The 26,809-nt window shown below is 33.8% G+C and overlaps 1 protein-coding gene across 2 annotated transcripts in view; it reads left to right on the top strand.

Annotated features, from left to right (window-relative positions):
- The window catches only part of TRDN (triadin), a 389,767-nt gene that overhangs the window by 55,679 nt on the left and 307,279 nt on the right, over nt 1-26,809 (top strand). For both annotated transcript variants that reach the window (XM_045499455.1, XM_045499454.1), the window contains exons 3-4: nt 14,322-14,486; nt 15,548-15,580. In XM_045499455.1, the coding sequence (XP_045355411.1) occupies nt 14,322-14,486; nt 15,548-15,580 (198 nt within the window). The remainder of the gene's footprint in view (nt 1-14,321; nt 14,487-15,547; nt 15,581-26,809) is intronic.

The raw sequence follows: 26,809 nt of genomic DNA, 5'->3' as shown, positions 1-26,809 counted from the left end.
ACTCTTGGATAATAATGATTTCCCTCTAGGTCAGAAGGTACAGGAATAAATTGTAGTAACTTGTGGCTTTTCTTGCCTAAGAACAAGGGTTATAATTTATTAGCATCCTGATCCATAAGAGGGAAAAATCATTCTATGGCTATACCCAGAGGTCTCAAAGAAGCGCATTTGGTAATTTTTGCATGTATTCCACATACTTATTTCAAAACAATTTTGTAAAAATTAGATAAAATAATCCATGTAAAACATACGTGCCTGGCACATACAAGGCACTCATTAAGCATAACTTGAATTTGAATCTTATTACTGGGAAGTAAGATCAGTAATCTGAGAAGAAAGCCAGCAAGGACATGATGGTAGGAAGCATCAATTTCTTATGAAAGTCTTGCAGACATCTCCTGATGTGCCTTTTAAATAGATTTTCTAATGAGGTGTGCCATTTATCTACTGCTCTTGGAAATTAATTTCCCTGATTTTTTTTTTCCTGGCACTTAGCCCAGTTAAGCAGGTGCACTGTTTGTCAGGCTGTGAGTTTAGAGGAGTAAAATGATTCAGGGAAGACCCATAGCCAATCAGAATGTATAAATTTAACATTTAATAGTTGTGTATATATGTATATTTATGTGTGTGCGTATAGAGATGTCTGTGTGACTGTCTGTATATGAATATGTTCTCACATTTTAGGAGACTTGAAAAACTGAGGCAATTAAATGCAACATTTTAGACTTATCAGTTCTCATGTGCACTGACTTTTCAAGTATAGTTGGCATTTTGTGAGCTTCTGATTCTGATTCAAGTCTTATTTTGATTACCACTTTTCTGTTCAATGTCCCAGGCCTGTTTGGTCCTGTTGGTCACTACATCTAAATGGACACATCTCATTACCCACATCCAGTCTGCTTATAAATACCTCAAGGAAGCAGAAATTTCCATAGTCCAATGTTTTCCAGATCCTAATCAAAGTGTGTTGATTTTTCATGAAATGAGGGAAAAGATAAAGCAAAATTTATTTGTTTTAAAGAAGGGTCCTTAATTTCATTGTTCCTATGTTTTTGGACTTAAAATTCTCTTTCGAAATGATGATAATGACAGACATTATTTCTGTCACTGTTTTTAAATGGCATTCTTCAATAAAATAAAAGGTTGGCAATTTAATGTTGGGTTCCAGGTTTTCGCTGGTAGTGAATTTCAAGGTAAAAAAAAATCTAAAAGTTTGACACCAGTGCTCTATACCACTCATTTGAAACTTACCAAATGAGGCTTTATGTTAGATTTATTATAAATTTACCCATATAGATGGATACAATTACGAATCATACCGTCTGTTAATATTCACCTTTTTGATGAATTCACTATTATGCATCTTTCAGTGCTCTGATTAAATTCACTTTCTTAGAAAAACCTTTCCTGAACTTTCAATGTAAATCAAGTCACTTTATCATAATTCCTCATTGTATTATTTACTTTTCACTCATAGTGTATATTTGCAATTTACATATTATATATTTAATTGGGTGTGATTATTTACTTAAAATCTCTCTTCTCCATTGAGCTGTTAGGTTTGTAAAGAAATGGCTTTATTTCATTTAATTTTTCAAGTGCTTAGAAGTGCACAAAGTATGAATGCAATAAATATTTGAATTAATGTTGAGGTGAAAGAATGAATGAATAAATAAGTAAATAAATAACGGGAAAGGTAGTAGCATTTTTTATACTCTGAATGCTGAGTGATGAGCATAGTATTTCTTCATGAAATATTAGTTTATGATGATTCTGATAATATTAGTATTCACAATTAAAATATTTTGTAAACCTCTATTTCCTTGATTGGACTTTAAGCATCTAAAAGGTAAGGATTGTCTTATTCATCTTAATAATACTGTTGCCCTGTCTACTGACTGACACATATTGTTCAATAAAATTTGTGTGATCTAAACAGAAGTTATTTGCCAAGCATATCTGCCAAGCAAACAAAGAAATCTAAAAACAGAAAAAAATAAACAAAGGAACAAAACAATAATAACAAAAGAACACGTGGACTTCAAGACCAGAACCACAGTAGCTGGATGCAGGCTCTGGGGGCTAGAATTTTGGATTAGAATCCTGACTCTACCAATCAGTAGCTGTGCAATCTTGGGAAATTTACTTCTCTGTGCCTCAGTTTCATTCTCCATAGGTAATAATAGTACCGATTCATATGGTTCTGTGAACACTGAATAAGTTAATACATACAAAACACTTGGAATTTTGAATGGCACACATAGTTGGATAAATTGTAGTTAGTATCATTTTAATTTATTCTTCATGACCTTAAGCATATTTCAATGTTTCAAAAAGATGAATAGGCGTATTTCAAAAAGACAAATTGACTACTTGATTTCCAATTTTTAAATATCATGTGAATATACATAGATTCCAGCAATTACACTAAAGAAATCCGATGATTTAAGCACTCTATTTTATTTTAACATTGAGTAAATGTTCTAGTCATTCTGAAATGGTTTGTTACTCTTATATGACATAGTAAGCACATAATTCATGGCACTACATACTACATTTTAATGTGGTAAAAAGAACTTCAAAATTATTTACTCAGGTAACACTGAGCAATAGAATAGCTAAAGAGACTACATAATACAGTTGAGAGTTTCCAAAACTAAACCTTGACTGACCAAACACATGTTTATGAAGTAATTATTCCAGATATGCTAATTGCTGTATTAATCCCAAATCTAATAACTCTCTTCTCCACTGGTCTGTTAAGTTTGTAATATAATGATCCAAGTAAGTCATCCAATTGGAGTACTGTGACATTTCAACTATTCTTATGCTACCAGCAAATTAATGCCACTGAATGTTAGCTTGGAAACAAATCTTTGGAAATCTGTAAATCTGCAGAAAACTTGCTTTTCCATTATTTATTAATATTGTAGCATTAGAACTGTGTTGATATTTAAGATATGATTTTTTTAAATGAAGAAAGCAAATTGGTATTTCAATTAATATAATAATATCCACACCATGCTCATTACTAAAAGTATAATAAGATTCTTTTATTTTATTTAGATACTTGACATGGGCACATGAAGCTAGAAGTTGCTTGCAATTTTGTTTCAGAATATAAAATGTCCTTTATTTGACATGGGTGTATCTCTAGTAGGCTGGAAATATTCCAGGCTTCAACATTTGCAACACAATTTTGCCAGCAAAAAATTGGTTGATTGGGGTCATATTGGAAAAGAGAGGGGAAATGTACATCTATTTGCATTCACTAATTTTCCTTATTGCATTAAAAAGTTACAGTTGAAGAATAGCAAAAAATAACTTGGAAAAATTTCTATGAAACTATTAAATATTGAAATAGCCATGTAATTTCAACTAAAGTTGCTTGTCTTTAATTTCATTAGGGTTGCATAAAAGTGCAGGTTTCTAAAATACTGAAGTCAGTTAATAGTAAAGATGAGTATGGGAAATTTTGAATTGAGAAAATGTTAAAAAGCAGAAGGAAAATGCCCATGCCTCAGATGTTGAATGGCAAGGATTGGAGCTACACTATGACTATTCAAATGTAGATTAGAAAAGTGACAGTCATTTCCTTGTGCAGTCAATAAAACAATTAGCTCACCAAAAGTGCTTTTAAATCAGGATCCTAGTTTTTCTTTGGTTTAAAAGCATCTAACTATCCAACATCTGCAAGTATTTTATTTTTTCAAAATTGTGAATCACATGAGTTTTATCTTTTAGAATCTTATGTACTTCAAAAGCTTTGTGTCTGCCCTTTATTATTTTATTTTATGTTTTACATGATTCCCACTAAACAAGAGAAGTTCTGATCATTGTAATCTATGGGTAGTATCCAGAGATCCTAGGGAGAGGAGAGAGGAAGAAAGGGAAACCATTATGAGACAGAGAGGAAGAGAAAAGAAGAATAGAGAGAGAAAATGACAATGGTTTGGGAAAATATATTTATCTGGGATCTTGAAAGATAAACTGAGGTACATTCAAAATTTTAAGAATGAGAAAAAAATCAGTTTGAATGAGGCAGCACCACACAAAAAGTGGTTATAAGAGCTGCACGTACAGGAGTTAGGGGAAAGACTTTTCTAGAGAGGAGATGGAAGCAAAACAAGGAAATTATTTGATTGGCTACAGCTAAGCATTTGCCTTATTTGGGAAAGGCTAGTTGGCTGTTATTGGTTGTTTGTTTTTATTTCTTAACTTTGGGGCATTTATAGGCTTAGGTTTTGGTTGGCTTATATTGGCTGCTAAAACATTAGAACCACTTCAGTCTAATGGCCTCCTTGTTTAATTAATTCAATAGGGAAGTACAAGTTATTGCTGCAAAAAGATTTGGCTTTTAAAAAGGGCTCATTACTTTTAAGGGAACGTGTGTGCTTGGGTGTGTAGGAGAGGGAAGAGCTTCATGAAGATGTGTTTTCAATGTTGGTAGATCTAAGTGTTGCTAGATGCAAATGCCATCTCCTTCCTGTATCTTCAAAACCTCCCCCTCTATTCCCTCCTTTTCCATGGGTGTTTATGGGTTTTCTAACTTGGGAAAACAAATTTCCCTCACTTTCAATATGCCTATTTAGATACAACCCTTTTTGTTTCTGTCTCTTTAGCCAAACCCCTCTATTAAGAAATGTTCTGACACTATTCTAACACTGTGCTGAAATGTCTTAAATACATACTTGACTTCTTAATGAATACATTAAGTTTATTAAAATAAACAAACTGATCTTAAGCATGAACAAATTGCACACTAAACATCTTCATCTTGGTTAAACTTTCAGCCTTAGAACTGTTGGCAGCCATTTTCTTGTTAAAACCTTATCTTACGACATTTGTAACTCTCTTCTTCATCATCGTTGGCTTCTTGTCCCCGTTGGACAATATCACCTTGTTCCATTGCTTCGGTTTTAATGACTTTGCATTACCCAAAAAGCGATAAGCAAAATGTCATCATGTTTAGCCTACTTATCTTTAATATGTGATTCTCAAGCTAATAATAGGATCAATCTTCTAAAATGACTAAATAGTAAGATTTAGAGGAAAAAAAGCAGTGACACAATTCTAAATAATCAAAGCATGTAAGATGAGTTTTAAGACAATGACTTAAATGACTCCACCATGGGAGTCAGTAAAACTATTTTTATTTTGAAGGAAAAATTAATCTTATAAGCATTTTCATTTTCCCCGTTCTTAACCTCATTCTCTCTCCAATTTGTCTAATGCATAAGGATATTCAGTTGGATCAGCAAACCGAAGATTCCTAACTGAGCTAGTTTATGTATCTTTCCAGTCTTGCCTCTTAGATTCTAAATCCAGTTCATTTTCCAAATTTTTAAGTCAGAAACATGGTACTCCTTGTGAGCTTTCCCCTTTTCCCACCATCCATAAACACTCAATTATCAAAAATAACTTATGTAATTTTTAAAAATCTCTTGGTTCTGTTTTCTACTCTGTGCCTTATCTCAAGAACCCGTCTTAGTTTCCCCAAGATCGTTGCACTAACCATGTATTTTCTTTTTGCCTATAATCTTGCCTTTTTTCTCCTTTTCATTCTGAGGCCAGAATGAAAATTGCAAATCTTTTAAATTATTCTTCCCCTATTTAAAATTTTAGATGTCTTTCTTTAAAATATAAGTATGCATGTTGTTCTGATACCTTGGCGCTCACCTTGTTGGCATGGGACAACAGCTGCTCCTATAACAACTCCAGCTCCTGACAGATCCTGCTTCAGCTTCGTCCACTCCTCGCCTAGGTACATATTTAGCATGGTGAGGGCAACAGCTTCTTCTCTTTGGAGAGGGAGGTTTGGAGGTCATAGGACTGATGCAATTTCCACTTTGTTCTCATGAATTTTATCCCATCCTTTGTAGGCTGCGAATTTCCTTACTCGCTCTACTTTATGTCCATATTTTCATCCCAAGTGACTCTTCTGCCTTCAGATCCCAACTCCATCTGCATAAGTAAAGACATCTCCTAGCGAGGTTAGTATTAGAAGTACCAAGGGAATTTCATGATTCCAATTTTTCATTTCATCATTTTTGAGAAGTGTTCATCGATGATAAGGATAACAAGTTCAAAGGAATTTCAACCTCTGTATATTGTCTCTACATTAAAAATCTAGTTTGAAGAAAATTACTCAGAGAAACTTAGGTCTGAAGTTGCATCATTTATGTAATTCAAGGAAGGTGATTATACAACTTTTTAAACATCCTAATTTTAAAATCTATATTATTGAGTCTGGCATTATCAAGGTTATCACCCATTTGTGAAAACACACGTTTAACTAGAGCAAAATGAACTTTCATCATGTTCTTTAAAAAAAAAAAAAAACCCTTTTTTAATGTTTATTTATTTTTTGAGAGAGAGAGTGCACAAGCAGGGAAGGGACAGAGAGGGAGACACATAATCTGAAGCAGGCTCCAGGCTCTGAGCTGTGGACACAGAGCCTGATGCGAGACTCGGACCCACGAACTATAAGATCGTGACCTGTGCTGCAGTCAGGCGCCCAACCGACTGGGCCACCCAGGATCCCCTTCATATTCTTTTCTTTATAGACACATCTGAGAGATGCTCTATAGAAATATCTTGTACTTGATAACTTAATTATCCAGTCCTAATGGGCTGTTCTAATATTTATATTTCTTGCTAAATCACAAAGTGTTAATTAAATAAATACAAAAATTATTGTAACCTCCATATTCGATTTCAAAGAAATTTTGCGATATAGCTTGAATTCCACATTTTTGTCCATACAATGATCCTTGAAATGATATTATATACTATAACTAAAGCTATCCAATGCAGAGTTTATTCTATTGCAGCTGAATTTAATTTTCATTGTCCTCCACATCTCCATATTATTATTATTTTTGCCTTTGCTTCTCCCAAACCTCTATTATTTAGCCGGGTTCACTACAATTAGCCCTTTAGGGGAAATCCACTACTATATGTGGATTTAAAAAGAAGATATTAAGAAATGAGCCTCTCTCAAAATATTTCTTGTTTGAAAAAAGCTATTTAAAAAAAACTATTTTAGGACTACAAATTATCACTATTCCGTTTACAATAAATTTGCTTCTCGGATACCAAAATAACAAGTGTTGTTTCTGGAACTGAAGCAATCTTACAAAAATATAGCTGTCCTCCAGGAATTTTTCAAGAGAAAATAATGGGAAGATTTGGAATTCCAGTTAGTGTGCCTTTTGCAAACTTCCATTGGCAGGATATAAATACACCTCAGAGATTCACTATGGAGGAATAAAGGCACTGTGTCCAACACTTCTTGAATTCTTGACTTCCTTGGATGTCCTTCCTTTCTTATTTTCCTCATGTTGGCTTTACTTTCAATTGGAAATGAAATACAGAATAAGAAAACAATAAACTTATGGGATAAAAAAGGCATATAAATAAGTATAGGAGATTGAAATCCCCTCCATTGAGATGATAAAAATTAAAGATGGGAATCCTGACATCATTGAGTTCAACCACGTTTGTTCAAGGTAAATGGTCCAACCCATGAGAAATTGTTTGAAAGTTACTTCAGACTGATCCTAAAATGCTTTAAAGTATGATATCTTGAGTAAACATCGCTTTGATGAAGACACCGACCTTAACAGTGGATATAAAAGCATATATTGTTGTTTGTTACTTCTTAAGTATCTGTACTTAGTGTTGTCCATGCTGGAAACTCCAGGGCCTGAAGACTCAGAGGGCTCTTAAGTTCACTGTGAATGGGGCGCCTGGGTGGCGCAGTCGGTTAAGCGTCCGACTTCAGCCAGGTCACGATCTTGCGGTCCGTGAGTTCGAGCCCCGCGTCGGGCTCTGGGCTGATGGCTCAGAACCTGGAGCCTGTTTCCGATTCTGTGTCTCCCTCTCTCTCTGCCCCTCCCCCGTTCATGCTCTGTCTCTCTCTGTCCCAAAAATAAATAAACGTTGAAAAAAAAAAATTTAAAAAAGTTCACTGTGAATACTTTTCAAATGTGCTCTGGTTAAAAATAAACTAAATTAAATCAGTATTTCAACCTTATATCCTTAGGAAATTGTTGACTATTATAAATGATGCCAAACCTCAAATCCAAAATGTTTTATAAGAATTTGCATTCTCTCAGTTTTCATTTCTGTGTATAAGAAACTTATGAACACAGTGGTGACATCCATTGCTTTTTGCTCACACTGACACAGCAGGAATATATTTATTTTTTTATCTTTTTGCTTGTTTTTCCTACTTATTTTTCCCTTCTTCCTATCCTTGGGGGTGGCATGGGAATGGGAAAATACATTTGAAGCTCTGTTTGGCACTGCTTAAGTTCTAGGGAATTCTGTTTACCTTGAACAAAGGCTAAGTGATTTCACCGTACTTTAAGCAAGAATTGTCATGTAACTCAGAGCATATTAAATGATCCATAATTTGCTAATATTTTTCTTCATCAAATTTTCACCAACAGAAACAAAAGTATTCTAGGACTTACCTGCAACAAGAATGGAAAAACCAGTCACTTAAAATTATAAATTTTTTAGGTCTGGATAATTACCACTATATATTTCCAGACAGAATGCCTCAAATATCAAAATTAGAAACACCTGTGTAGCAAACCCATAAATGACAACACTATGTCGATTATATTACACATAAGATAAGATACTGTATACAGTAAGTCCTACATAATTGTCTTGAAAGAAGTCTCTCTATTTCCTAGTCAATTTCATTTGGGTACTAGTATGTGCAAGGTACACTCACCAACATACATACAATTTGATTTTTTCCTAATTAGGGTAGCATTTGTGACACTTTTAAAATACCTTACCTCAGTTTGGATCCAAATATTTAGATGTGAATATTTTCTTGGAGGTAAGGGGCAATCACTAGTTCTTTCACAAGTCCTGATAAAAGCAGTGTTTGGTTTTCAAAGACCCTGCCAAGGTTGCCTGTGAGGATGTAGTGACTAAATGATCACAAAACAAAATTTATAACAGCCTGCATTCGTGGAGCACCACCATATGTTTGAGTTAAATGGCTCTGAAAATTGAATTAATAATTACCTAACATTCACTATATCCTTTACTTTGCTTTAGGCACTTGATACTAAGGAGTTTATGTACAATGAGTTTGAGCAAAGTTCAGTAAGCACCATCTGGTGTGGGCAGAGACTCAAGGCAAAAGGGTCAGAAGATGCCTGGGATTTCGGTTCAATCACCATCCTGTGGAATGGTTCAGACAGATGCAGATGGGCAAAACTATCCCGCCTCTGAGTTGTTCTTGCCTTTGATAAGATATGCATGAGGGCAGCCTTAGCGTTGGTGGAGGGGGAGGGTAATTCATCTGGGAATTAATTCCATGCAGTCAGAATTTGGACCCAGACATCCAAGGGCATACTGGAAATGACTGTGGTGCAGCATTTGGAGACCTTAATGGAAGCTGAGATCACACACAGAGCTTCCTGGTAAGGGGAAGAGAAGCTGCTGCCCTAGCTAGCAAACTGGAAAGAACCTCTGGTTCATTCAAGATAAAAGGCAATCTTGCTTTTTTTCTCCACATTGGCATCTATTAATTCACAAGCACCGTACTGTGTGCTTCGAATGTATTATCCCATGTAATAATTGTAACAACCTTGTGAGGCAAGTATTATTACTCTTATTGTCATTTTATAGTTCAGCATGCTGAAGCACAGAAAAAAAATTGTGTCCCCAATATAGAATACTGTTTGCCAGAACCAGGTATACTATAGAAAACAGGCATGAAGGGGTGACTTTAGAATTGTGACTTTGGAAAAGCATAGGCTTCGATGAATTTTGTAGACATAGCAAAAGTTAATCTTCTCACCATCATATAGCTATCCAGGGGGCGAGCATCAGGACTAGCATGGGGTCAGTGAAACACTCACGTTGGCTGTAAAGTGGAAGGGCTCCAAAAAAACCTCAGTAACTAAGATGCATGATATTTTAATGTAATACTTAAAATTTTAAAATTAATGCAAAAATCTGTGATGAACAAAATATCGAAAATTTACATAAAGACAGGATTATTCTGACTGATTTTCTCTTCTGTCTCTGACTTTAATATGGCCTGGCATGGCAACAGGTGGGAGGCCTGAACTTGAATGCTGTCAGTCTGAGCTCAGAGCACAAGCTTGTAATCGTTATTGGCTAATGTTTGTCAGGATTTGGAAGACAAAGAAGAGTAAAATATAACTTAAAGAATGTAAGACTGATGATCAAGGATAATGGCAAAATTATGGAGCTGGTTCTTCAGGAGGAAAACAGAAAATGAGTAATTTAATTTCCCGTGTAGGTTCCCACTTAGAAACTTAAGTAGCTGGATAGTTTGGCTTCAAAGACAGAGGACCAACAAAAATCTTATTTAACTTTAAACTTTTCTTTGCCTCTCTTGCCTCTCTTGGTACTCTTTTATCAGTGCCAAGAATCCAATTACTGATCATAAGGAGCCTAGAGCAGTTTCCCTGCACCTGGTGGTATATTTTTTTAAAAAAAAATATGATGCAATTAAGAGTGACTTGAACACTGAGAAACATTTCTTATCTCACATAACAGAAGCTCTGGAAGTAGGGCAATTATTCCAAGATTGGATAATTCAATGCCTCACCAATGTCATATGGACACAAGTTTTTTTCATTTTTAACCTTTGCCTTCCTCAGTGGATCAGCTACTGTCTTCATGGTTATAAGGTGGTTACAGCAGCCCTGGGCTTTATGTTCCCATGCACCAAAGTCCTTGTTTCTCCTTTTAACAGCAAGAAAACCTCCTCCCAGAATATCTCATCTAATATCTGACTCCAGAACCAATGGTGAATTCATATTTTTGTTTGTTAATAACAGTATAGCATAGGTAAGAGTCATGCTCTGGAGGGTGCAAAATCTGCCTCCATCACAATAACTATGTAACCTTAGGCATCTCATTTACATTCTCTGTACCTCAGTTTTCTTATTTAAAATATATAATATAGCTACATCATTGGGTTATTGAAAAAAATGTGGGTTAATATACATTTAGTTCTTAGAGTGGTATCTTGTGGGTAAAATACACTCTATTTAAACTGTTAGCTACTATTATTTTTATGATGACCCTCAATGTAATATACTTAATTTAACTCATGGAAACATGAGAGGTAAGAAAATGTAATAAAAAAATCAATAAAAGGTTCAGTTGCATTGTATAATATTATTCACATGATATAATTTGGATGTGATGTCTGAAAAAGGGAATAAGAATCACCTTGAGGACTACTATCTTATTTAAGATATACCTATAATCTGTATCTGTATGCATGTCTATATGTATATTTTTAAAGTTGTTGTTCACATAGCTAAAATCAGAGGCTGATCTTAAGTCAGCAACATTGACTTCATGAAAACATCCTGATTTGACTATTTTAGAAGCAGGCAATATACATGTCTGCAGAGTATATATAGTGCATTTAGGCATAAGGATAATTAAACTGATATCTATTTTGTTGGATTTTATTGTTAAGTTCCTCAGTGAACATTTAGAAAGAAGGGAAATGGGGAAATGGTCTCAATCTATTCAGATAATAAAAATCCCATTTGCAGTATTCTTCCATTAGATATAAAATATACTAGTGCTGAAATATACATTTAATGGTGCCATTACAATCCAGTTCCTTACATATAATTCTTTAAAATTTTTCAATTGCAATTATAAAATTCCATTTCATTTCCTTTCTCTAAGGTTTAATCTTACCATTCAGACTACCATATCTTGCTCACACGAAACTCTCCAGAATGCAGTAAAATAAGGTCCAAAGAGTAAAGTTACACCGTCACTGAATCATGGAGATAAGTTTTTCTGAAACCAACATTTTGTAACTTGGCCTCCTTGAATGAGCTGTGAATCCCCTGAAATAGAACATATAAAAGTTCCCCAGAATTCCCTTCTATTGTATCACTTTCCCCCTTTCTAGTATATGTACTGCCTGAGCCAGCACACACTTTTCCCCTTTCTGTGGGATCTTCCCCATCAGCATAAGATGGAATATTCTTCCCATTTTAAACAATGTTAACAACAGAAAACCCACTATGATACTAGTTCTCTTTAAACATTGCCCAAACTCTTGTCATTTACTTTCAATAAAATGTACTTACCACCTTTACATTATTCCCATTTGGTTGTGAATGCATTCCACTAAACCAGCCCTTTGAAGGTCACCAATGACATCCTCCTCATTAAATCTAAAGGTCTATTCTCATTAAATTTCAAGGTTTATTCTCAGTCTTCATTTTACCTGACCTGTCAGCAACTTTTGCCTGTTGGTCACTGTATCCTCCACAAGACAATTTCCTCACTTGACATCTAGGACGTTATGCTCTCTTTTTTCTGCTTCTTTCTTTCTCTCTCCGGATGTATGTGTTAATATCTCTGTCTCTGTCTTTCTCATCTCTCCTTGTCATAATCAATTGCTGTTGTTTTTCTGACTGATCTCTCTGTCTTCTAAATGTGGGAGTGCTCCTGGGTCCACTCCCTTGGTGATTTCGTTCAGTATCATGATTTTGAATACCTCTGCTGAACTCCCAAATTTCTATCTTCAGCCAGGACTTCTCTTTTGTAGGTCATATTGAGTTGTAAAAATGTCTACATCTGCACATAGATATTTAATAGGCAACTATAGTGTGATGAATCTAAAACTCAGGTACTTGTATACCGCCCCTACAAAGCCCTGTTTCTCCTCCTCATTCCGATAAATGACATTTCCATCCTTCCAGTTTTTCATGCCACAAACCTTGAAGTTATCCTGTATCTGTATCTTTCTTTCACACCTAAAAGCCAAACTGTAAGCCTGTATTATTACTTCTATCTTTTAAATACATTCAGCTGACCACATTTCATGACCACACAATCATCCTGATAGAGATCACCATAATCATCATTCTCCTTGATTATTCCATTTGGCTCCTTACTGATCTCCCTGTTTCCAACCTGGCATTCTTTGAATCCTCAACACAGCGAGTGAAGTTACACAAGTCAAATCATATCATTCCTTTGTTCAAACCTTCCAGCGACTTCTCTCTATCAGAATAAAAGCTTAATTTTAAAATACTTAACCTGTAGATAATATAATATGTTGGTATAATTGTAGTCTTTTAAAGTATCAAATGGAGAAGAATCTCTGAGAAGCTAAAATAGTTTTTAAAATTAAGGAAAACAGAGGGAGATAGGTGGGGGATGGGCTAGATGGGTGATGGGTATTAAAAATCATCACTTGTGATGAATGCTAGGTGTTGTATGTAAGTGATGAATCACTGAATTCTACTCCTGAAGCCAATATTGCACTGTATGTTGGCTAAATAAAATTCAAATTAAAAAAATTAAAAATAAATAAAAATAAATAAAATTAAGGAAAACAAATCTAAAATTTAATTATAGATTGACGGAAAGTCAGTTGCAACTTGTACCATATTTCTAGATAGATCTCCTCTTCAGTCGGATAATAGAGGTTACTCTTACCCCCTCAGAGTAGTTTTCATAAAATTAAAATGAGAAGAACAACATTCTAGAAATATCTATTATGTCTATTTGCTTGCATTTTTAGTTTTTAATCTCCCATTTCACAAATAGTTTATATCTCCTAGAATATAAAATATGGAAGATTTATAGACTTCAGGTTTTCCTAACTTTATCTACTAAAATTACTAGAAATTTAAATGTTCTTTATTTTTAGGTACTAGGATGCCTAATAAGGATAAACAAATTGGATCTAGCTGGAACCTGATATAAATACTACCTTGACAATTCCAGACTTTTTCTGATATATCACAAATTATAATAAATGGACCTATCACTCTTACTTTAGTCACAGCTACTTAAGTCAACTTGGAACTTATTGTTTGCTGAAAATTTACAGAGCCATCTTCTCCATGATGCTTTCCAGTATAATATGGGCCAACAGTGATTTCTTCTGTGCCTGAACATCCATAACTTACAGTGGATATACCAATTTGAATAACATAGATACACATTATTTCAATCCATTTCTAATTTTGCCCTGTGTTAAACTCCTATTTAGATTATAAGCTTTTCAAGGACAATTTCTTTCTTGGTAACTAAATAGCGTTTGGTACCATAGATTTTCAAAAACTTTTTTTTTAACTGAATACCTATGCATACTATGACAAAATGTACTTTCTATTTCTGAGCCCCCAAAAAGTTGTAGCTAAGAGATACTTACATTTATAAAATTGACATATTTTGTGTCAAAAGCACAAATCAGTAAAAACAGCTTTCCTTAGCTTCTTTGGGGATGATTGTAAAATTTTTCTCTTATTTTTAATTACTTTTAGCAAGCTCTATTTCCAAGATTGGCTCAGATCCTCTAAAACTTGTACATGATGCTGTGGAAGAAACCACCGACTGGGTGTATGGCTTCTTTTCTTTGTTGTCTGACATCATCTCGTCTGAGGGTGATGAAGAAGATGATGATGATGGGGATGAGGACACTGATAAAGGTACAAAGCATAGAGACACATCTAACTTCTTGGACCAATTTTAGTTATGTATTACAGTGGTTTTCTTAAGTTTAAACACAAATGAGCACTTGGGTTAGGCTAACCCAAAATGAATACACTTCTGAATTCCAAAAGCTTATCAACAGGCTGCCAAACTCAGTAAATTGGTCTCTATTTGGCTTTCATCTTACGGCTTATCTGCCTTTATGACAAAGATGTCAACATTAAATGCTACCATGAGGGTAACATTATAGTAGAGAGGGTCTTATTATGCAATACTACAAACTCACAATAGGAACTCACATTTATATGCTTCCTTGGGAAAAAAATTGTAGCTATTTCTCAAGTTTATCCTTAGGAAGATTGAAATAACAACAGTAAAACTTGATAGACATATGTTTTATACATGTAAGTCATATTCATAGTCAAATAGCAGAAAGCAATTCTCCTAAAATCATAATAAAAAGTAAATTGATTGAACCAAATGGAGTGTAATGGAGGGAAATGTTCTAAATGTCACAATTATGCAGCTAACCTATGTACTTTCTCATATATATTAATAAACAAAAGAAAATAAACTCCAACCATACATAAACTGCTATTGAATGGATGTGCAAAGAACAAAGCATAATGATCTTGTCTTCTACATGATATTTTTTAGGGTCAGCCTCAGTCATCAGACTACCTTGACTACCAGGAAAGCTCTTATTATTTTAGACCTCTCTATGACTTTGTCTGAATTTGTATTTGTTTGGCCCCAGTGAGAGGTCGAGATGAACAATAGAGAATAGAAATGAACATGATATATGAACTATAATGTATAATTTGGATTGCTGCCACACTTTTATTGAACTCATAAAAGTGAAACTATCTCACATAAATGTACATAAACAAAGTTTATACTTAAAAACTGGAATTTGGGAGGCAAAGTAATATAAAGACTACTAATGTCAAAACTAATGGATGGCTTTTTTAATGAACAAAAGAAAATGGGAAAATGGAGAAACAGTATTATGCTAAGCTAAAGGTTTTTCTAATTCACTGTTTTTGTCTTGGTCTAGGAGAAATAGAGGAGCCTCCCTTGAAACAAAAAGGTTGGTTGTTTTTACCTTTAATAATGCATTTTTCCCCTTTTTATGGTAATGCTCATTTTTCAGCGTGACTCAAAATATATTTTACATGATTTGAAACCTTAATTTACTTTCAATGTACAGTTTTTGTTTGATGATTAGATCAAATTTTATAGGTAGGTAGAGAAATACCCCATTCTCTCCAATAAAGCTGACCCTGTTATTTTTCAGTTGATTACTTGGTGCCTTCTTCAGGATATGTGTGAATTCATCTACACATAGATCTGTGTGAGTTGGAATTACAGGAATGAGGAGTGAATTCAGTAGACACAGAAATGGCCCAGAAAATGATGATGCCCATTTTCTTTATTCTCACTGTGGCCAGATTTTAAATTTTTATTCATTTTCTTCTTATTTTACTGTCACTATTAATATTCTTCATTTTTAGGTGATAAGTAGGGGACAGGGTATATGAGATAGTGTGCAAAATAATAATCTTGGAGGCAAAGACATATCAGTCAGTATGTGCCATGCATCATCCCAAAGGAATAGAGTCACCTGGGTGTACTTGGATTTGGTATGGAGGGATTCTTTGCAGAAATAGATTTTGCCAGGCTTTTCAATAACTGCCCATAATTGTCATGAATCCAAGAGATGGAAGCAATATGGCTAGGACAAAGAGGTATGGCTATGGGGCAAAAACCTCAGAGGGGCAAGTATTTTTATAGAAAGAAGGGAGAATTATTTCTAGAAGGGACAAAAGGAGAAAGGATACCTTCCTGAGGTATATTTGGAATGAGAAACAGCCAACACATAGCCAGACTTGATACAATTGTGATGTTTTAGTCATCGCTGCACATATTCAGCAGAGGCTTTGGGGAGTGTTTACTCCAGGGGAGAACTTGCTGGCTTCTGTTGCTATCTGCCTAGACCTCCTATAGATACAAACAGTGGGATCCAAATTTAGAGCTTTAGCCTTGCCTGAGGAGATGATGATTATCTCACTCTCTGGGGTAAAATCCATTTAGTTTATGTTAATTTGGAAAATTTGAATTTGTAACTTATCCAACAAAAGAGAGCTGAGCTAGTGATACTCAAATATGAGAAAGCCAGAAATGAAAGTGTTTGTGAAGTTATCAAGAGGAGAAAGGTTTCATGATCACAAATCCAGGATGAGAATGTAAGAACTCAAGCCATAGTTCAGCCATCAAATCCAGGTTTAGAGATTCTAGATTAGTTTTAAACTTCCTGAGGTTAGAAACAGCTTTTTTTTTTTTTTTTTAATAGCTGATCTCCAATGGATAGTGCCTAGAACACAGTAAAAGTTTAAGCTAATGAGTTACTAGCCATTGTCTGGAAACAAAAGGTTATGTATATTGTGTATTCCAATCAGAAAAGGAAGGGAGAAAAACAAATATTTTCTTACTTATAAATTGAATTCTACAAGAAAATCATAAGATCATATTCTTCATAAATCAATATCTAGAATTTAATAGTCTGTTCTTTCCTTTTGATTTGAATTTCCTTATGGGATTATTTTTAAATTGTTTCGTGTAATGATTAGCATAAATTGCAAATCTGCATAAAGCTGTTTAATTATTATTCTTTAAATTATTGCCGTGTTTTATAAAATCAACAGAAAGACTATTAAATAGCTGTTAAGGATACTTTTTTTAAAAAAACATGTCAACAATGCTCATTAGTTAAAACAGTCCAAGTGATATATGTGTTTAAAACCATGTACACTAATGTCTTGAAAGATTACAAAGAAGAGTAGACTTAAATCATCTGAATGTATATATATTAAATAGATATATATATTTAATTTTTAACATTTATTTATTTTTGAGAGACAGAGAGAGACAGAGCACAAGCAAGGGAGGGGCAGAGAGAGAGGGAGACACAGAATCCGAAGCAGGCTCCAGGCTTCAAGCGGTCAGCACAGAGCCTGATGCAAGGCTCGAACTCACAAACCATGAGATCGTGACCTGAGCCAAAGTCAGACACTTAACCAACTAAGCCACCCAGGCGCCCTTGAATATATTTTCTTAATAATATAATTCAGAGGGTTGCATGAATGGACATTTGAGGAAACAGATACCCTACCTTGGGTATAAAAGCTATGTAACAATGAACATTAGTTAAAGTAGACTGAAGGAAATATATTTCATTACAATTACTATTTTTTATTTATAGTATTTCCTTTGTAGAGTCATAGAGTTGATGAGAGTTTTAAGGCAATATATAATATTTTACAAACATTTCTAAAAACAAAACATTTCCAATACATATTCTGTTTTTATTTTTATTTATTTACTTTTTATGTATTCTGTTTTTAAAAGCAAATTTCAAATATTATTATTAGAGAAGAGATGCTATGAACTTATCTCTATTTTATGATGGATTATTTTATACATTTGCATATTTAAAAATTGTGGTTTAAGAAGTATGTTTTTGGTAATCTAGAATGACAGTCTCTTAAAACATTTGATTTTCATCCATAAGTAATTGATTGTTGGTCTCCTCATGAATGCTCTTTCCCATTCAGATATACTCAATACTATTTAGCCATTTTATATTACCTAAGTTATCAGGCCGTGGGATTGTTTATTTAACTGTCCTGTGTCTGTATGAAGCATTTTATTTAAATGCACTTAAAATGTTAGTTTCATTTGTCCAGTTGCTATTTTCATCAAACTAAAAACTCAGCCATCCTGTTATTTATGGGTGGAGTTCACAGGTCGAATTTGATGTAGAATAATGGTTGAGTCAAACAATCTCAGAGTTGAGGGTTGATTATTAAATAAATTATTAATATGGATGACATTTTTGAATCTGCAATTCTGTGGCTTATGTTGTTATAAATAAATATAGCTTCAGGGCATTAGACGTAGTACCTAGTGTCTTTATATTCTTTATGCATATTTACTTTTCAGCTTGTCAAAATTTTAAAATAGTAAATTCTATTACCAAACATTATATGATGAGTCCAAGGCACTGAATCATTATAAAATTTTATATTTTATTATATAATTATTTGAAACTTATAACTATGAGAAGCAAATACCGTTGTAAATCATAATTTCTGAAACACTTTTTGGCTGTGTATGGTAGGTATGCTTTGTTTATCTGGATCTCCTGTTATGTAACTTCTTCCCAGTACAGTATACATTATGGATGTTGACTCCTTACTTTCCCAGGGTACATAAGTGCAGATAGCTATAAAGGAACGAAATTACATCTGTATGCTTTCTTAAAAGTAATTTGCCTGAAAACACACCTAAGTTCATAATAGTATTCTACTTTACAACATAAAGAAATAGACTTCACCCATCCTAAAATTGCTAGAATGCTGACCAGAAAGACCAAGAGGAAAGGTCTTGACCTCTTGGCCTTTCTGGTCCATCCTCATACGTCTGCTAAAGGAGAAGCATGATGTTGATACACAAGTGCTCTTTTTCATGACGGATGTTCTGACACCAGAGATATGATGGTGTGGAGGAGATTGGAGATTAGAGCAACGATAAGTTTCACTTAATGACTTTACCTTTTATTTAGCTGAATAATGTAAAAGATTGGATTGCTCTTGAGGGAGATTCAAGAGCAAAGCAAAAAGAGTATAGGTAGGAAATACTAAAAGCTATCAAGGGCTTTTAAAAATTTAAAAATAAATAATCCTTTTCAGTTATTCTCAATATATGATCTTGCGAACTGTCATTGGCTTGAAAGAGCACTTTGATACAACCAAAGCAGTGTAGTTTAGTGACATTGATTTTTTTAAATATAGCTGGGATATTTTCTGAGACAACCAAACTTTTAAGATGCACTGAATTAACAACATTTTATGTAATTATATTATAAAATATCTAATCTAATTATAGCCAAATCTCATATTATTTCATCTAATGTAAAATGCTTAGTATTTTATATCTCCTACTGACAAAAACTTAAGTCATATACTAGGTGAGGTAACAATTTACTCTATGTATATACACATATATGAACATGTGTGTATATATGTATAATACATTATGCAACATTTATTCATTATATGCTATTTATGTTACATGTATTTTCTACCTCCTGTTAATAAAAAGTATAAAGCTATATGCTAGCTACTGGTTTTAAATATACATATTTAAATATATGTAATGCTTAATACATTATACAACTTTATGGTAGTTAAAAAAATTATGAGTCATTTCTTTTGTATTTGAAACATATTTATTAAGTCCCAAAAGTAAAACCTTAGAATTTGATATCCCTTCACATATATATTGCTGAAATTTCAAACTCTTTATCATGCTCTTAGCTTCATAAACAATTGAAAATTTTATGTATACATTACATGACATTAGTCCAAATAAAATAAGGTAAAATAGAATATTGGTTGGTCTGATTTTTATAACTTATTAGTAATATAAATTTATTAGGGGTGGCTCAGTCTGTTGAGAGTCTGACTTGATTTCAGCTCAGTTCATGATTCCTGGGTCATGGGATCAAGCCCCGTGTTGGGCTTCATGCTGAGCATGGAGCCTGCTTAAGATTCTCTCCCTCTCTCTCTCTTTCTCTCTCTCTTTCCTCTGTCCCTCTCCCCACTTGTGTACATGTGCTCTCTCTCTCTAAAAATAAATAAATAAAAATTTTTAAAAAGTTTAAATAAAATAAATTTATTATGTTAACTCCACCTCATTTTAGCCTTTTCATCTACTTTTAATGACATATCTTCCAGTTGTGTTGCAAAATTTATTCTTTCTTAATAATTTCCTCAAGATGCAAACTAAAATTATTCTTTTTTGTTTAATTTTTTTTAACGTTTATTTATTTTTGAGACAGAGAGAGACAGAGCATGAAGGGGGGAGGGTCAGAGAGAGGGAGAAACAGAATCTGAAACAGGCTCCAGGCTCTGAGCTGTCAGCACAGAGCCCGACGCGGGGCTTGAACTCACGGACCGTGAGATCATGACCTGAGCCAAAGTCGGCCGCTTAACCGACTGAGCCACCCAGGCGCCCCCAAACTAAAATTATTCTTGAACTGCAAAACAGAATTATATTTTTTGAGATAGGTAAATTTGATTTGAGTAAGAGGTTTGAAAATAAAAGCTGGTTTGTCTATTAGCTAACATGGAAAACATTATAAATAACAATGGCAAACATAAATAAAGTGAGCAGTACCCAGGGTTTAGATGAATATACTAAAGCAAGACATAATTTTATCCAAAATCGTTACAATTTACAATATTTTGGGTTTTTTTATCCTTTCTGGAAAATTGGTTGGTTGCACAAGTACTCCTATTTGAGAATAGTAGAAATATCTAGCAGTCATTTGGAAAGCCTAATAAAATCATTTTACTTGCAGGGAATTCAGAAAGTAAATGACTTTCAGAATAGAGTAGTAAATCTTTTGCAAATCATGTGTTTTTCAGACCTTTGTTTCCAATATAACTGAAGAAAGCATTAATCAATTACTCAGCTGAGAGATCATTGAAAATAAATTTCTTATTAATTCCCTATGTCATTTTAACATTACTTGGAAGAACACTTAAAAAAGTAAACATTACTGTAATAAAATTGTCATCTCTGTGTATGTGTGTGTGCATGTATGTGTAGCTCTTATATACATATTCATGCATAAGGCATATGTATGCATGTATGCATACATTTTCATAAGGCTTCTCAACATTTGTATCGTTAAAAGTAAACAAGAAGGTTAGATTTGTTGTTGAATCTTATCTAATCCCATCTGTATATCATATCCACAAACCCATAAACTTATTGAAGTTTTATGTATCTCATAAAGAGATAGATGTCTTTCTAATATAATTTTGCTTTTCAGGTTTAATTATATTTTATAAAAAATTCTTAAGATAGTAACCTTTAGATTCTTATAACCATAAGATATGAAATAAATTCAAGATTTCAATTTATAAACTTTTTTCTAGAGAAAAAAGTACATAAATTATGCTATATCATAGTTTAATCAAGAAAAAAATTCCCAGTGATAAAAATATATTGTTCTTGAATGAAATTTTGTGAAAGAAATGGAGTGAAAATATGAATTTAAAAAGAATAAAGATATACAATTTCCAAATGTTAAAAAAGAGCTTGTTGTGATATTTTAAATCCATAATGAAGAGTCTCACAACATTGTAGTATTTAGAGTCCATTCACCTGATTTTTTTAGAGACATGAAGAAATTTTATTTTCAAAAGTCAAAATTTATAATAACCTGTAAATTATTTGCAACTTTTTAACTATGATAAAATATTTAGAAGTTATCTTCAAAATATGGAAGGAGATGCGGTTTTCCAAGGCTTGCCAAGGTAATGTCAAAGGGAAAAAAATTAATGTCACTGTAATGAAAACGAACATTTTCTTTTCTGGATAACCTGAGGATTCGCAGTGAGAATATTCAGAGCATGAGGGCTCATTTCCACCATAGTCTACAATGTTGACTCATGTAGAGGTAATCACTAGTTCAGGACACTGACATGTTTTATCCCTTCAGTAAATTTATTTTTCAGTAAATCTTTTTCAAGTGTTTTTTATGGTTCAAGCAATATGCTAGGTGGAGGAGAACATGTAAGTCTTTGGGTACAACATTCCCAAATGTTGATGATGAAAATTTGTGAAATAAGATAATAAATAAATGACTGTAATGGAGCTTTTATATGATGTGGCTAATAAAGTTAATTATTCCCTACCAAAATCAGGATCAATGTAACATTGTATTCTACAGCCAAATAATTGCATATGAGTAAAAAGATCACCTTATTTAGTATAATGTACTGAAAAGACCTTACTGAAAAATTTAATGAATAGATGATCAATTGAGATAGTAAATGAGATCAAATAATTGGGGCATTGCATATTTGATAATGATGATGTGATCATATGCAAACTGAACTTAAAGTGGATGAAAATATGAATAACTAATTATACAGCAAATGGATAAACTCTGTTTTGGGCAAAAATAGAAATATAATAAAAATACATAAATAGTTTTAATTCTCTTAATTATTCATAAATTCTCCAAGCCAAAGTTAATAGCATAGCAGGCTTACTAACACAAACAGATAGAGAGGGAGAGCTTAAGAGATAGAGGAAGAAAGTGAGAGAGAGAGTGAAAATCTAGTATTCTTAAAGGAAAGTTAAGAATATGTATCCATTCATCATAGGTGTAGGTATTTTTCTGTTTCTTTTTCAAAAATAAATTACCAGTTTATCAGAAACCTAGCATGATTTTTCTCTCACATTTCTGTATTGGTCTTTATGTGAAGCTGACTTTTCAGATTGGGTAAACATCGACAGAGAGTATAATTCTTTAAGGGATATATAGCTTTTTAATTTTTTGTACTCACATTTCTCAGTGCAACATAATGAATATACTTATCTCCCTTTTACAGTTTTTTCTTAGTTAAACCTCAGTCTGTAGTAACTCTGTACATAAGAATAATCATTATAACAGTTATGTCCTTTGGAATATGTAATTTTAGAAGACAACAATAGTCTCCTAACAAGAAATCACATTTTATAATGTCATTTCCATGTCTAGATTTAAAGTTAAGAAAAAGTAGTTTTAGTCATTTGGATCTATGCACATTCAGTTTTTTGGGAAGGAAGAACTGTTTTTCAATATTAGGGGCATTGGTGGCCTTACGTGTTAAATCATTGTTTGCCTTAGAGGACGGAACTAGAGACCCCACTACATTACATTGAATTTCCTTGTTGCCTAATTACTTGCTCTTTGAAATAAGGACCTGTCCTTAAATTTGAACTGGACTCAAATATGAAAGCTCATTCTGTAAGATTGTACCTGATGCATGTCAACAGCGGAGGGAGAGGCTCTTCTCTACTTAGAGCACAACAAATTACATCCTCCATATAGTCATGTTTTTAAATTTCCCTAAAACTCCTTGGGTTGAAAAGAACCCAGTAAATTTAAACTCAGTTCTCTTATTGTGTATTTTTCTCACTTGATTGAAACCCACAATAGCTCTTTGCAGTCAGGGTGAATGAGGAAGAACCAGGAAATGTGTGCATCATAAATATTCAAGACTTTAGGATTAGGCCATTGAGAAGGTTGTATCACGTCATCGGGAGTAAGATAGATGGACAAGTTTCTGTGCCAAAGATTTCATTGCATCCATCTTTGCTGGCAGCTTCAGTGGCTTACACCAGGCTGAACATTAAGTGTCTGAAAAATACGGTGAGTGAAAAAAGGAGAGGAAATGGAAAGGCGATTAAACTTGTTAAAATTCATAGGCTCAGAATATTGGTTACTAGGTAGGCCCTAGTAACCTTGTTAAATAGATACATTTATCTTTGGACCTCTTCACACAGTAAGTCTGGATCAAAACTCACTTCCATAACTGCAGAGCTGCATATTACCCTGGGGCTACACAAGGAACTCACTGCTTTATCTTCTGCTGTTTTTCTTATTATTGATCAGACCTACAATGACAGGGTGACAAAGCACAGAGAGAACAGACAGCAGACTTGGAGGTGGACTCAGACTCAGACTAAAAAAGTCTGAGAAGGTTGAGGTAAAGGAAGATCCGGTGAGTGATCCAGAGATTCACTTCTCAATGGGGTTGCAGCTATAGTGAACTCTGGATCTAACGGGTCAGTCAACTTTTGTATCTTGTGCTACTAGAAAGAGCTCATTTCCATCGAGGCAAGCAAACTAGAACCAGGATGATTAGTAAGTAAATAACAGTAGGGAGATACTACCACAAATAATAGTATGTGGAACCAGAGCCTGTAGGGACATGCCAAAGAAAGCACTGAGATTATTCCTGCTCCAACAAGAAATACTAAAATGGTTGGGTCTGAGTTGAGTTGTCTCAGAAACCCTTCTTTCCCACGATGCTGACACCAAAATCTGATCTCAGTGTTGCTTTGATCTTACCTATAAATCAGATTGGATAAGTATCGAAGAAGTGTATGAATGGGAAGCTGTTAGGTGTCATTCATTTATTCCAGACTCTATTCTCTCCAGATATGTAGGTTTCCTGTCTTAAAACCGTAAGAAATGAGGTGTTGGTTGAATACAGATGGCTCAAAGTGCTACATATTCCAGATTATGTGTTTTTAGGATGGTTTATTGAAAAATAAAATGAATTCAAAATAAAGCAAAACAGAAAACATCCCAGTGGTTCTCAACTCTGTGTATCAGATTCAAATGACAAGAGACTAAAATTCATTTCAAACTGACTTAATGGAAAGAATACTTTAATGGTTTGAGTGACTGAAAGATACAAGAGCAAAACTGGCTTTAGGGATGGTTAGATATAGGTTTTTTAATAATGTGATTAATAAATCCTCTCTCTTTGCTCCTGACCCTGCTTTCCTTCATCTGCTTAATTCTCAGACAGGCTTTCTTTCCTCTCCTTAGTGGCAATTACAATGACCAGAAGCATGAGGCCAAAAGTATCTTACTTTAGCAACTCAGGAAAGGAGCCTATGCTTTTCCCCAAGTATTTCAGCAAAAACAATGTAGTTGACTCTCATTGATCTCTATTGAGTAACATGCCTTTCTTAGAATCAATCAGTTTGCCAGGGACCTGCACTTTGTCAAGACCTAGAGAATAGACTCACCATTGGGAATAAAGAGTGGGGTTAGCATCAACCGGACTATTTATACTGAGATTAAAAAAGGATTGGTTCCTGAAACTAGAGGAGGGATGCTGTTAACAATAATGAATTCTAGCAGGAAAGCCACAGATGTCTTTTTAATTTGGAATCCCAGATCCCTTCCCACTTCAGATTTACCCAGCCAGAATCTCCAGGGGTCAAGCCTTAAGCAGCTGTATTTTCAACCCCCCCCCCCAAAATGTGTTTCTAACTCACAACATGGGTGAGAATAATTGCAACCCAAATGATTAATTCTAAAAATGAGTGATTTTATGCATTGTGACACCAGGAAGGGAGAGAGTTGAAGATAAGTGGATAATAACATGTTTTGTTTATACATAGTGACTGTTCTTCTATATAAATTTCCATTAAAAATACCAACATGAATGATAAAATGCAAACTAAGTTAATAGCACTGTCACATTAACCTAGACTACTGGAATCACTATTGACAATTGATGTTCATCAGCTGAACACATCAACATTTTAAACATGATTGAGATAGACTTAAAGGAATATGATGAGGAGATATTTGCATTGGTTCCCCTTCTGCTGTTTACCTACTATGGTTAAGCCACTTAATCCCAGTGGCTCTCAGCTCTCACATCTATAAAACAAAGATGCTGGATTTTACTGATATTATATTCTATCTAGCTATAATATTTTACGATTTTATTATTAAATTGTGATGTCACATGTTAATAGTTTCACCAAGAGTTTCATCTGATCATGGGACAGTGGCATTAGCATCATCTGGGAGTGATTTAGAAATGCAGAACCAGGCTTCGTCTAGACCAAATGAAATGAATCAAAATCTGCATTTTTAAGAAGATCCCCAGGCGACTCATGTACATTAAAATTTGAGAAAATTTGGTCTAGACAACAATTCCTACTACTGGCTGTGCTTCTGAAACCACCTGAGAGCTTATTTAAATTGGAGATCCCTAAAAGGCTCCTCACCATGAGAGACTAATTGATTAAGTTTTGGGCTGTAGCTCAGGAATACATTTTAATATCTCTCCAGATGATTCTGGTGTACAGCCACATTGATCTTGTCTAGTTTATCATCAAATATGAAACACACAGTCAAAACATCATCTAAATCCATAAAGTCCACCAGCAATTATCTTACAAAAGGTATTGTTTGTAGTCATTTACACCTCTGTCTGGCTTATGAACACATGGGAAATAGTGTCTCATTTTATAGATGGAAAAATACAATTGAAAGAGGAAAAATGGATTAAGCTAAGATTATTGAGCTAATGACAAAAATGAGATTGGACAGATACTGTCATATTTATTTTGAAGTTTTTTGTAGGGGTCAAGATTACGCAGTATTGAGACTAATATTTTTCTTGAAAAAGTTGAGCTTATTTTACAAAACTTTACCAAGTAATCAAATCTAACAAAATTAAGGTCCCAAACATTTTTATGTTTATGGGATTCGACATCCCTGAAGGAAACTATTATCAATATTGTCTAACACTATATCTGAGTGTACACCAACTTAATCATAAATATTAGGTAGCTTTGAGGGAAAGAATATATTCCTTTTTATACTCTTCATTAATGGTCAGTAGTGTGATTTCCTCAAACTTGTTTATCAATACAATAGAAA

This window comes from Leopardus geoffroyi, chromosome B2 (assembly GCF_018350155.1).
Source record: "Leopardus geoffroyi isolate Oge1 chromosome B2, O.geoffroyi_Oge1_pat1.0, whole genome shotgun sequence".
Lineage (NCBI taxonomy): Eukaryota > Metazoa > Chordata > Mammalia > Carnivora > Felidae > Leopardus > Leopardus geoffroyi.
The sequence above is the reverse complement of the archived record's forward strand: the minus strand, read 5'-3'. Positions and strand labels throughout refer to the sequence as shown.